Source organism: Melitaea cinxia, chromosome 21 (assembly GCF_905220565.1).
Source record: "Melitaea cinxia chromosome 21, ilMelCinx1.1, whole genome shotgun sequence".
NCBI classification, from domain to species: domain Eukaryota; kingdom Metazoa; phylum Arthropoda; class Insecta; order Lepidoptera; family Nymphalidae; genus Melitaea; species Melitaea cinxia.
Window position 1 is genome coordinate 13,475,190 of NC_059414.1, and position 13,961 is coordinate 13,489,150.

The window sequence follows — 13,961 nt, forward strand, 5'->3', positions numbered from 1 at the left end:
CCTAGTATTATAAACCCACGAAATTTAATTTTAGAAATAAATAATTTGCAGAAAATTTCATCTTTCAAACCAGTTGTAGAGATTTCTATGGAAAATATCCATAAAATAGAAAAGTCTATGGTCGTAAAAGCCTATAGTACAAGACATTCTTTAACTTTCATATTGGAAATCCCATCCACTGATGATAATATATATGATTATATCCATATCTATTCCATCCCTAATAAACAAAACCTTACTATAATTCCTAAGTCCAAATTCCTTGCACTTGGAAGAGATGAGTACGCATACTTAGAGGAAGATTGCAAGAAGATCTCCGATGACACCATGCTTTGCAAATCGTTGGACACAAGAATAATAGAAAAATCAGAAGATTGCATCATCTCTCTTATCAGACAACAAGCTGGAAACTGCACACATGCTCGTCTAAACTTGAAACGGGGAAAGCTTCAGAAGATATCAGAAACTACGTGGCTAACAATATTAACTGCACCTGAAATCTCAAGAATTCAATGTGGACCTAAAACAAAATATTTGAAAACGTCAAATGTCTTTCTCGTCACCATCACAGAAGATTGTCAAATTAATCTATTGAACAGAACGTTGAGAACACATAGAAATATTATCAATATCAATGAAGTTATCCCGTTACCTAATCAAAACATCATACATGAAGAAGAAGTCAAGTACGAATTACGTTTAGACGACCTTTCGTTGGACAGCATCCATGAACTCATGAATAAAGCAGAAGACATTCAAGAAGTAGAAGAATCTAATTGGCTCAATACTATGCTAATCCCGAGTTGGTCTACGCTACTCCTCTATGTCTTGATAGGAGGCGTAGTCGCATGGAAAGTATATAGCAGAAGCAAACAGTCAGATGTCAGAACAGAAAGATGTCGCGAGGACGCTCCTGGAAGCTGCGTTACTAGCTTCCATCTTAAGGAGGGAGGAGTTACCACGCCGTAACACAAGAATCCAGCTTACTAAGGAAGAATGGATGGAACATGGGAACAATAGAATAAGCGATTCAGCATTTTGATTGTTTTACAATTTAATTATTAAAATATATTTTAAATCAGTCTTGTATCAACTATCTCAAAGAACAGTTACTTTTATTTTTAATATAATTGTAATTTCATTTTATATTTTTGAATAAATAAATATTGTGAATTTAAATAAAATTGTTTTTAAAAAGACTTTCATCGGTCGCCATATCATAACTCGGGCAGGTGAAACTGCGAGTACGGTAGAAAAGCTGAAGGCAGAGCACGTGTGCCCGTGGCTGCGCGACATCGCGGAGCGGCAGCGGCGCGTGCTCGTGGCGTGCCTGCTGCCGCACCCGCCGGACCACACGCGCCAGGCCGGCCACTGGGACACGCTCGCCTCCAAGGGCGTGCACTTGCGGGACGGGCTCAACAGGTGACGACACAAACAGCGCCAGGCCGGCCACTGGGACACGCTCGCCTCCAAGGGCGTGCACTTGCGGGACGGGCTCAACAGGTGACGACACAAACAGCGCCAGGCCGGCCACTGGGACACGCTCGCCTCCAAGGGCGTGCACTTGCGGGACGGGCTCAACAGGTGACGACACAAACAGCGCCAGGCCGGCCACTGGGACACGCTCGCCTCCAAGGGCGTGCACTTGCGGGACGGGCTCAACAGGTGACGACACAAACAGCGCCAGGCCGGCCACTGGGACACGCTCGCCTCCAAGGGCGTGCACTTGCGGGACGGGCTCAACAGGTGACGACACAAACAGCGCCAGGCCGGCCACTGGGACACGCTCGCCTCCAAGGGCGTGCACTTGCGGGACGGGCTCAACAGGTGACGACACAAACAGCGCCAGGCCGGCCACTGGGACACGCTCGCCTCCAAGGGCGTGCACTTGCGGGACGGGCTCAACAGGTGACGACACAAACAGCGCCAGGCCGGCCACTGGGACACGCTCGCCTCCAAGGGCGTGCACTTGCGGGACGGGCTCAACAGGTGACGACACAAACAGCGCCAGGCCGGCCACTGGGACACGCTCGCCTCCAAGGGCGTGCACTTGCGGGACGGGCTCAACAGGTGACGACACAAACAGCGCCAGGCCGGCCACTGGGACACGCTCGCCTCCAAGGGCGTGCACTTGCGGGACGGGCTCAACAGGTGACGACACAAACAGCGCCAGGCCGGCCACTGGGACACGCTCGCCTCCAAGGGCGTGCACTTGCGGGACGGGCTCAACAGGTGACGACACAAACAGCGCCAGGCCGGCCACTGGGACACGCTCGCCTCCAAGGGCGTGCACTTGTAGCACTTTGCACTGCTGAACTGCTTATATTAAAAAAAAAATATTTTGACTTGTTTGGTATTATGTCTACTATTGTTATTTTTACCCGACTGCCAAGGAAGGGTTATTACTTCACGACTTAAATTACAATATTAAGCTCCAAGTTTTGTATAATTTTTTGTTAGTATAGCTTCATTTAGTAATTTGATGAGTGCCATAAATTTTATTTAATTTATCTCTGGTCACAAACTCATTTGGTAACTAAACTCCTGATCTTTTTGACTCCCTTTTATTATTTCAAGACTTTCTAAGATCTTTAGCTTTTACAGTTTTAGTATAAATAGAGGCAAAGGTACGAATTGTAACTTTTAATTTCTCTTTCAGATTGTACTGCTTAATCCCATATGGCATCATTACTCAGTCTATATGGGACTATATCATGCCTGCTTGGATGGAAGCTATATGCACTGATGTACCTGAAAAGGTTCGTATCCTCCACATTTTTCTAATTTTCATAAGACATTCTAATTTTTTATTATTCCTTTTTAAATTACTGGAGTAATATTTTGCAAGTTTTATGAGACTAGCTAGAATATATTATGTCTCTTAACAGGAGTTACTTGAATTAAAAGTACCCGTGGCTAAAATTCTGGAACCGGATTGTAGTATGGTGGGCATGGACGAACGCAACTTATATAACTTCGCGACTCTTAAAGTGACGGACAAACCACGTCCAGACACAGTTCTACCAGTGCTTGAATGGTTTCAGGTATCCTAACATTTCTAATAACTCAGACCTCTAAATTTACATTTTGTTTTTACATTACAGTTTGAGTAGCTCGTTGGCGCAGTTTGTTTGTTTGTTTGTGTGTTACTTTCTGCTCCGGGGGTCGTGGTTTCGATTCCCAACCCAAGTCTAGGTGTAATATATATGTTTATTTATATATGTATTATTTATGTAAGTTTATCGAAAAAAAAAAATGTAGCTATACCAGTCGGCTGTTACCTATAACACAAGCATTAAGTTGCTTACTTTAGGAACAGACGACCGTGCGTGTATATTATAAATATTTAATATTTAATACATACATATTATAATACAAATTATATAAAATTAGTTTTAAGTCAATTAATAGGAGATGTAGAGATGAAGAAATTTGAGGGTACAGATTGTTAACAATTAATGTATTTCAGACAATATCGTTGCTGGATGTAAAGATTCCTCTGTCGACGCTATTTGATCTGTTCAGTCACTGTGTGGTCAACTTGCCTGAGAAGATCTGTAAACCACCTGGTAAATTATCCGTTTTCTATTTTTGAAGTCTTATTAAAATGAGTAAAGTTCGATTTCAAAATTACTACGATTATTTTTTATTTAGGTTTCAAATTTATGTCAATCGAGTATCTGACTGGTTGATGTAATTAACTGATTTTAATATAATTATTTAAAAAGTAACATGTAATATATTTATAATTAAAATGAAACTATTTGATCTAAATGAAAAAAAAATGCCTATTTATTATTTCAGAGGACAATAAAACAAAAACTGAAACTAATGAATCTCCGCCGATCGAAAAGGAAAAAGACAAAGATGATCAAATGAAGCCACAGAATCTCACTTGCTGTATTCTGATGCTTGACATACTTTTAAAACAGGTATTTATATAATTGTGTTTACTCGCAGACGAAAAAAAACCGACTTCAATTACATCGACAAGTAATACAACATAGGTAGACGAAAAATTAGTCAAGTAAATACGCGTTATCAAAGATTACTCAAAAAGTTGGAATCAGATCAGAGTAATTTAAATGTGACATGATAAACATCAGCTTTCGATTAAATTAAAAATCATCAAAATCGGTACACATAGGTCGATGAAAAAATAGTCAAGTAAGAACGCATTATTAGATATAACTCGAAAAGTAGTTGTTATATCTCAAATAAATTTTAATGGGACCAAATGACACATACCACCTTTCGATTTTAAAAAAATGTCGAAATCGGTCCACCCATTCAAAAGTTCTGAAGTAACATACGAAAAAAAACCTATTTCTTTTTTGGAAGTCGGTTAAAAAAATGAATCCGATTATTCTAGTTACAGCAAATGATGTATTTAACTTTTTTCAACTTTTTAGAAATGATATATTTTTACGGTACATATAAAAGTTAATTAAGTCTCAATTTTAATCTTTTAATGTACTAGAATTAAATGTCTGTCTTAGATGGAGTTACAACATCATCGTATAAATATTCAGAACGTCAGCAGTGAAGCCACGAAACTACTTCGTTTGATGTTGAAATCTAACCAAATGAATACTATTGAACATGGTAAGTGGTAATTTAACAATATTGTTCTATTATATATAGAGGGAGTTATTGTTGACTTAAAATACTTCCTTGAGGAAACCCATAAAAACTTTAAACAGTATTTACTATTCATTATCAAGGGAAAGTTCAATGAGTATACATCAATCACACTTGCACAAATAGTAGTTGGAAAAATATAAAGTATATTAAGGATGAAGAACTTATCAAAATATAATAGAATAAAAGAAACTATTTTTAAAGATTTACGTAAGCTTTTGATCAAGCGATAATCTTAAAAATTTGATCTGACTAACATATTGAAATATATAATAAAAACAAATATTTGTAAGGTTCTAAGGTCCAGAACATTCTAATTTTTGCTATTCGGTATTGTTAAAATTTTGCTTTGTTGTAATAGTAGATTAGTAGCCAAGGGCTGTAAGGCATCAATTGCAGTCCAAGACATTTAAATAGTTCGAGGGTGCAATTGATGCTTACACCCGAGCTAAATATTCTGCTTTACATCTTGATTGTGAGGTAAGTAGAAAAAAAAACCGGCAATACAAGAATAAAACATTTTATCATTAAAAAGAATCAAGTAAAGAACTTTTAAATTTTTTTCAAGACCAAAATTGTGCTTCGCCGTTCGATATTTAAAATTGATAACTATTATACTCACACGAAGACAAGGCTGAATAGCCAAGCGACCTCTTTGGTCATTGGGCTGAATGTATGATGTCTACAATATAAGGCGAATACAAATTAAGGCGAAGACCCTAAGGGCATTGTGACCCTGGCCCAATAGGGCCGATAGAATATGACCCCGGAGGCGAAAGCCCCGGTGAAGAAAGCCCGGGTAAAGAGGGTAACCTCGAGGCCCGTACCCGGACAGACCCTCGGGCCTGTCAGGAATAACCACACACGCATGATGTCTATTGCCAGTATGATGGTTAGATGTATGCGAACTTTTTGAAAAAAAGAAGTGTTTTTTTTTAAATTACTTACCGCCTTAGGCTTTTCTAGCTACATTATTACCCTAGAGCGCTAATTATTCACCTACAAGCCTCATTTGGAGGTAATAAGAACCTACTTACCGAACATGAGAGATGTAAAATAAATTAATCACAGATAGAAAACCGGCACTAAATTATAAAGTAACAACTGTAAATTTAAGACGGGATATAAAGAATTTTTCCATACATTGTGATATGAAATTTAGAAAACCGTAGCTAACAAAGTTGTTGGTCCCAGCGGAGTGCCGGTCGGGCGGCGCGTGCGCGTACTGCGAGGCGGCGGCGCTGTGCCACCAGCTGGCCGTGCGCCTGGTGCGCGCGCTGGCGCCGCGCGCGCTCGCCGAGGTTAGCGGCGGGGGCCGCGGGGGCTCGTGGCTAGGGGCTAGTGGCTAGGGGCTAGGAGCTAGTGGCTAGGGGCTAGGAGCTAGTGGCTAGGGGCTAGAAGCAAGGGGCTAGGGGCTAGTGGCTAGTAGCTAGGGGCTAGGGGCTAGGGGCTAGTGGCTAGTAGCTAGGGGCTAGGGGCTAGGAGCTAGTGGCTAGTAGATAGTGGCGGCCGTTGTCGGCCGTCCTTTGTCGCAGCAGTTTGCACCCACTATCGAAGGCAGATTTTATCGAGGGAAGGCACACCAGCAGGCCTAGCATGCGCGCCACGACAAAATTTTGTCTACCCCTTTTCTCGTATTATCTCTCTATGTCTACAGTAGCTAACATGCGTGCACGCGATACTCTTCTCGTTACGTCAATAGAAGAGATAATCATTAAATTTTAGTGATCTGTGATATTTATCTCTACGGAAGCTAACATGACATCGTAATTTTGTCGAATTTTGTCGTTTTAGGAAGAGAAACTTCTCGTTTTCAATATTATCGCCGAGAAAGACGATAAATAAAAAATAAATAAAACCGGGTGCCTATTTTTTGTATACCATGGCGTTTCCCTATTATAATTATATAATTTCGGTATACGAAGAGCGGGAAATGTGAAAAGTCGAGTGAAGTGTGCCATATAATGACACAAAAAACGTATTTGCGCCCTGTTGCTTCTTATTCTAAATAATAATAATAATAATACTTTATTTCAGACCAAAGTATAAGTCCATATTGGTTTAGTACAACAAGACAAGACAACATTCAGAATAAAAAACAAAACAAAATTATATTAAAAAAATCACTAAGTAAAAATAAAATTAAATAGAATAAAAGTAAAATCAATAATCAAAAAAAAAATTCAAAAATTTAAAAAATTTTAAAAATTTAAAAAAAAAAAAAAACAATGCGTGATAGAATTACAATTATCTGCGACAAGATATAAAGCACAACACGAGCATATTGTTTTACATATATAATTAAATTCATTTACTTACGCCGTTTTATTTTCCATATTAGATTTTTTAAATTACACACATTATTTTCCATATTAGATTTTTTTAATACACTTTTTATCTTAGCCAAAAGGCCGAGAACATTGTTAAATAAAACATGTGTCACTCGTTTGAAATTATACAAACGTTGGCTCATCCCGGTTTGGCACGATTGGTCAATAATTTGTAAATTCAACTTTACGACATAAGAAATAAGAATGATATTCAGTTGTGATTATGGTTGATAATGTTTCTCTACTCGACAAGGCGAAGTCATCGGAAGAGAATTTTGTCTCTCGTAGTGCGCATGTTAGGGTAATCGAGAAAATACTCGATGTAGACATTATCTCTCTCTCTCGTCAAGAGATATCTCGTTGTATGCATGCTAGGCTGGCTGGAAATATCTTACTCAAAATTTCAAAGACTGGGGAACACACCCTTCACAGCTATATAAAACTGATCTCAAGTAGTGTTGTGTTCAGACATTTTGGGGAGGGCTCGGAATAGGCACTGGAAATGCTCCTGGCGTTGCTGCCATTGGTAAGCTATGGTATTTGCTTACTATCAGGCGGGACCGTATGCTTGTTTGGCACATTTGTCGTAAAATAATAAAGATTAAAGTTGCGAAGAAAGAAATGGCAGTAGGAAAATGGGATTCTTAATCTGCTTTTACAGTCTTGACTAAACACTAGATCTACTTTAATAACCCCATCGTGAATATTTATTACTTGGAGTCGACCAATACATAGTTATATAATATTACGCTTAATTGTACCCAAATACAACTTGACATATATTAGCATGCTTCGATCGAAGAATGGTCAGAGCAGCAGCCTAAACGTGTGTCAGAAGACGAACGAAGCAAATCAGGAGACACACCGGCCTCCGCAGATGTACTACTGCCGCATGCACTTGCTCACCCATTGGCCGACAAGGCCTCCGTTGGTGGCGTTTTGGTGCACATGCCACATGTAAGTATGATTTTAAATTTACTAACAACTGATATTTGGATCCACTAAAACCTTAAACTTTATATATTTCTTTTGTACAGTATGTTTTACCAACCATAATTTTTATGATAGGAAATAAAATATGATTTAAAAGTCTATTGCTTTAAAGGCTACAAATTGTAAAAATAAAATGTTTGATAATTTTAAATGGTACATTGGAAATTTTAGATATTAGTAAAATATAACTATATAATAATTAAAAAAATCTTAATAAATTGTTGAGTGTTCTTTGCTTTCTACAAGTGAAATGTACAAAATTATTCTTTAATGTAGAAATTAGTTGCGTCTTATCATTATGATTAAATATTAACATTGGCATCGCTTCACCCATCCCTGTGTGTTATATGATAATAAAAATTTCCTTAAACTTCTGTACATTCTCAAATTCTTCTTCTTCTAAATTAAAATGTAAAAATATATTTGTAGCTTATATGGCTGCATGTTGAAGTTGTTCGCTCCTACATTTTAAATTGGAATCGATATCTTCCAAAATTTTCTGCTTCCAAATAGATGAAAATGCGTTAAAAGTTTAGTAAAATATAGGAGTGATTCTGAGACCGCTGCTAATTTCTTTCCTGATGTACATTATATGTGTTACATATTATTTTGTTAATAACAACACAGTTACTTTTTCTATATTTATAACTTTATCTATCATTTTATCTTTAAGCAATTTCGCACTTCGAAATTGTAAAATCTTTAAGAAAAGTATGGTCAGAGTCAAGGAACTGGTGAACGCATTTCTTTAAATGTTACGACTATATTCTTTTATTAATTTTTTATCAATCTAATGCTTTATGCATGTTAAATGCCATTAACATTAAAAGCATGTATCTTTTCCTTTTCTAGAACTGTGTTGCTATTGCAAAATAAAGTTTGATTATAAACAAAATATCTTTTGGATAAAATCAAATATAAAGATAATGTTTTGTTTGTAAGCGGACAATTGATGATATCACAAAATGGCGTCTCTGAGAACGACCGTAGTCTAAAAATAGTTTAGAGATATTTTTTTTCTTTCGTTTCTTTAGCGTTTTTCCCCAGGATCTTTGTGTTAATGAGTGTCGTTCGAGGAGCAACTGTACCTCCCAAGTCACCGTTGTTTGCAGCGAGGCTAGAGCGTATGTATATAATAGATGTATAGTTTGTTCATTTCATGCAACTGTCACTAATAAGCGACGTCGGTTCGGACGCCACACTGACGAAATCGTCAGGCGATACTCAAGTACGTTTTGACTTAATTATTTTGCATTATTGCGCGTGGTTGCCTTTTCGTGTTTTTCATATTGGTGTTATTCTAATGTCTCATTAATTTGAACAGTACGATTTTCATAGTAACCATCGGTAAAACCATTTTATTTGTGTGTGTATGTGTGTGTGACTTCAATGTCTGTATGGTCAGCACCAAAAATTATCGACCTTATATCACCAACGTCTGATCAGCAAACGTGCTACATGAACTTTAGCAAAACTAAACTTATATTATTTGACATTTGTTAATTTGATGTTAAGTTATATTTTTGGTGCTAACTGCACTTGATGTCTCGCTCGACGTCAAAAGTAGCTTTTACGTGTTCATTCATTCTGTGTTTTATATCATTCGTGTAAATACATTAAGAATAACACTAATGGTGATATCACTTTGAATATTGTTAAAAGGTATGACTGAAATGTTCAATGTGATGTCTAGTTTTTAATTAAAAGGAATGATTAATTCTTTCCTAGCATAGATTTTAAAAACAACAATAATAAACTATATTATTGTAGACAAAATCCCATTAAACGCATAAAATAAGCATACCAGTGACAAAATCTTAACTAAAGTTTATTTAATTATCGGTGTAAAAATCTCTTTTATTTTGCTTTTAAAATTGCATGCAGTTATAATTAAATCAAATCAAGAATATAACACAATGAACCAGAAAGACAAGTTCCGAAAAACATTTTATCTGTTACACGTTATAAATGTCGTGCTTGTGAATCCAAATTATTGTCATTTGGATTTTATTGGCTTAGCTTTTAGTCGTGTTAAATGCAGCGACCATAAATGTCGAGTACGTTAATTTTATGACATTAAATATCGCATTATCGACGTAGTAAATAGAGGGTTGGTTCTGATATAACCCAACGCAGTAGCCAGTACTGATAACATCTTGAATAATAAGGTTCATTTATTAAGTTCACTTAAAACACCACAATCGAATTAAGATGTACAATTTGCCTGTGCTAGCCATGCCAATGCAGATTGTTCTGGAACAATCTCATAAAACAAACTTTCAAAACAATCTATTACCCTGGTAGGGAAAATGTTTAATTGTCTGATAATGTTAATCTTCATCTACATGTGATCTTTCAAGGTGTCGTTAGTTCTGGCTAGTAAGTTGGTTTATATTTTAGAACAGGCCCATAGCATTGGTACGATATAAATAAGTATGAATATGAGCGAAATGGCAGATAATGACGGCGACGGTGGAGACGATCACAGAGCAGCTCGACATGGCAGTGTCTCTGCCACCGGCTGAGCAGCCTCCTGTCGCTACAGCACACTCTGTCACTCTTACTGATACTGACGTCGCTACTGCTACTGCTAATGTAAGTATTGTAAATGGAGACTTCCCTGAATCAACTAAAGCCGAATATAATAGCCTATATTCAAAACACAATGCGTTTTCTACTCAAACTGTTCAAACTCGAAACAATACTTTTAAATATACATTTTTATATAACGTAAAATTTTCATACCATTTTGGCGAGGGATGTTAACGAAAACTATGAATGTAATTATCTCCAATCAACAGCAATTATCGTAAAACTTTAAATTCAGATATCAACGCCAAACCTTTTGGGTGATCATGAAGGCGAATTAGTGGAAGAAGACATGACAAATTTTTGGCCAACCTCTGCCGGAAAGTTTCATTTTTGCATCGATGAGCTACCTCAAGAGCTGCAATACATCCATCAGCTATTACAGGTTTAAGTTCCCCATTTTTCCTTCATTAAATTGTGATTTTGCTTTCATAGTAGGTATACATAATATTCCTTTCAATATTTTAGGAGCTGAAAAATACCAAACGCCCAGATGTCTTGTACCACTTATTGCAGTGTCTTCAAGTTCTTGTATTGAATACTGATGCACTTGCTGAGCACAAAGGATTTTTGATTTGGTGTCAAGAGAATTTACTTATCGATAAGTAAGATTCATATTACAAATCTTTACTCTTTTTTATAAAGTTTGGAGAAAATGTTAGTAGAAAATAATACTAATCGAATGGATGCGACAATCTGCGTAATTATACTGCTTTGAATAATAAAAAAAAAATTAGAAATTAATTAAGTAAATATAATGCAAAGTGTGTATTTCTCGTCGCAGTCTGTGGAACGTGTGTGACGCAGCGCAGTCGCACATAAGCTCTGTGGCAGTACCCGTGCTACTTCACTGCGTTACGCTGGCGGGTGGTGCGGACGTATTCTGTGCTCTCGTACGAGACGCCTTCCATCACCCCGACTACACACATAGATTCACAGCTGTTGAAAGGGTCACGATGCTCATCAGGTATATCGTGACTGATTTATATTTCACATTCATATGGAAATATTTCTAACTTTTCTTGTTAGTATCGAACACTAATTTCTCTCTGATGATGATTTGATTCTAAATTTGAACAGTAATCATTAATATCTTTATTAGGTCAGTTCTTACTTCGTACACAATTGTGCTATCAAGCTCATTATTTAAATTTTCTATATTTGTGGCTCTATAAAGCTATTTTGTGATTCGTAGATTTATGGACGGATCTCCCATAAAAACCAGTTTGCCACTACAGACAGCTCTGGCTACAGCGTTCTGCTACCTCATATCCAGTATGGACGACATCAGCGTTTACGTTGCACAACGCGCCACGCTCTACATCGGCACTATTCACGATAACGCTATTAAGGTACTTGGTCATTTTAACTTTAGTTTAGAGGTGCAAATCTACTGTGACTATCATAATAGAAGCTAAATTTCTCTAAGTTACTAATTATTGTTAAATTTAATTATAACTTAATTAATAATTTGTCATCAGCTTCTGCTGTACTGCTTGGAGACACAGTTCGATCTGGTGGTAGTAGATCGACCCATGATCCTGCAGTCCGTTTATCAGCTTCACAACACCCTCAGCGACAGACGCATCCTCACCTGGGAGTTCTTCCACAACCGTTTCGAAGCGTTATTCCTCGAGGCTCAGCTCAATTCGAACAAGAACACCGACATCACCAACACGAGAGGTGGGTGGACCGTTGTATAATCTAATCACTTTCCATGTACATACATTAGTCCCATAACTGGATCCAATAGGTAGTTTTTTTGACCTAACCAGTTCAATGAATGTATTAAATGATATATGTGTGTATTTGTATGTAAATGTATGTATATGTGTATGTATGAATATATATAATATATACTTATGTTTATGACTGATAGCACTTATTTTGCGCCCATATCCCCAATAACAATCAATTCTAGTCCTCTGTCCAAAGGTTGCCTGGAAGAAATCGCTGCTTTAGCGATAAGGCCGCCTGTTGCAACTAATGCAAATTTTTTTTTTTTTTTTACCTCACTTCACTTAACTTATTTTACTTTGTGTTGGTGTGCAAAAGTGTAAATAAATAAATAAAATGATCACGATTAGTTATCATTAGTGCATTTGATCACGTGTAAAAATACAAATGCACGGTCGGGGCTCGGGCGGCCGACTGAAGGCGAGCGTGCGCAGGGGGGGCGGGGGGCGCGCCGCGCTCGCTGGCCGCGTCGTTCGGCGCCAAGTGGCCGTACAAGCGCACCGTGTCCGCGCCCGCCGCCGTGCCGCCGCCCGCGCACCGCGCCGGTGAGTCTCTAGCGGACGCCGCGCACGTGTGTCCGGGACTGAAATGTTGTTGGCATGATTCGTGTTCAGCGCACTCTAATATTGAAATAAGTTACAAGAAAGTACAATTTGCGAACAAATCGCGATACCACGTGCATATATGAAACTAAATAAAATTGTTGTTGGCATGATTCGTGTTCAGCGCACTCTAACATCTAATATTGAAATAAGTTACAAGAAAGTACAATTTGCGGAAAAATCGCGATACCACGTGTATATATGAAACTAAATAAAATTGTTGTTGGCATGATTCGTGTTCAGCGCACTCTAACATCTAATATTGAAATAAGTTACAAGAAAGTACAATTTGCGGAAAAATCGCGATACCACGTGTATATATGAAACTAAATAAAATTGTTGTTGGCATGATTCGTGTTCAGCGCACTCTAACATCTAATATTGAAATAAGTTACAAGAAAGTACAATTTGCGGAAAAATCGCGATACCACGTGTATATATGAAACTAAATAAAATTGTTGTTGGCATGATTCGTGTTCAGCGCACTCTAACATCTAATATTGAAATAAGTTACAAGAAAGTACAATTTGCGGAAAAATCGCGATACCACGTGTATATATGAAACTAAATAAAATTGTTGTTGGCATGATTCGTGTTCAGCGCACTCTAACATCTAATATTGAAATAAGTTACAAGAAAGTACAATTTGCGGAAAAATCGCGATACCACGTGTATATATGAAACTAAATAAAATTGTTGTTGCCATGATTCATGTTCAGCGCACTCTAACATCTAATATTGAAATAAGTTACAAGAAGGTCGCTCTTTTATAAGCGATAGCGATAAGACCGCCTTTTGTACATGTCTATATTTCCTTTTTCGGTGTAAATTTTTTTCTCTGATAGTGTACAATAAAGAGTATTTGTTGTGAAGGTTAAAAATTTGCGAACTAATCGCGATACCATGTGTATATATGAAACTAAATAAAATTGTTGTTGGCATGATTCATGTTCAGCGCACTCTGTCGGCAAAGTTTAATAAAGTATAAATCGGTGCGAACACTAATGAAAACGTCGTATGCTCGAAACTAAAATAATCGTTGCCATTATTCCATATTCAGCGCACTCTA

At 37.5% G+C, this 13,961-nt stretch overlaps 1 protein-coding gene across 1 annotated transcript in view; it reads left to right on the forward strand.

The window, feature by feature from the left end:
- Positions 1–13,961, forward strand: part of LOC123663971 (protein unc-79 homolog) — a 62,031-nt gene that overhangs the window by 21,311 nt on the left and 26,759 nt on the right. Inside the window, exons 14-29 of the mRNA XM_045598606.1 lie at positions 1,233–1,422; positions 2,660–2,759; positions 2,889–3,044; positions 3,470–3,569; positions 3,805–3,932; positions 4,500–4,605; positions 5,836–5,942; positions 7,758–7,928; positions 9,112–9,192; positions 10,422–10,559; positions 10,792–10,938; positions 11,022–11,158; positions 11,338–11,520; positions 11,749–11,905; positions 12,035–12,236; positions 12,725–12,835. Coding sequence (XP_045454562.1) covers positions 1,233–1,422; positions 2,660–2,759; positions 2,889–3,044; positions 3,470–3,569; positions 3,805–3,932; positions 4,500–4,605; positions 5,836–5,942; positions 7,758–7,928; positions 9,112–9,192; positions 10,422–10,559; positions 10,792–10,938; positions 11,022–11,158; positions 11,338–11,520; positions 11,749–11,905; positions 12,035–12,236; positions 12,725–12,835 — 2,214 coding nt within the window. The remainder of the gene's footprint in view (positions 1–1,232; positions 1,423–2,659; positions 2,760–2,888; positions 3,045–3,469; positions 3,570–3,804; positions 3,933–4,499; positions 4,606–5,835; positions 5,943–7,757; positions 7,929–9,111; positions 9,193–10,421; positions 10,560–10,791; positions 10,939–11,021; positions 11,159–11,337; positions 11,521–11,748; positions 11,906–12,034; positions 12,237–12,724; positions 12,836–13,961) is intronic.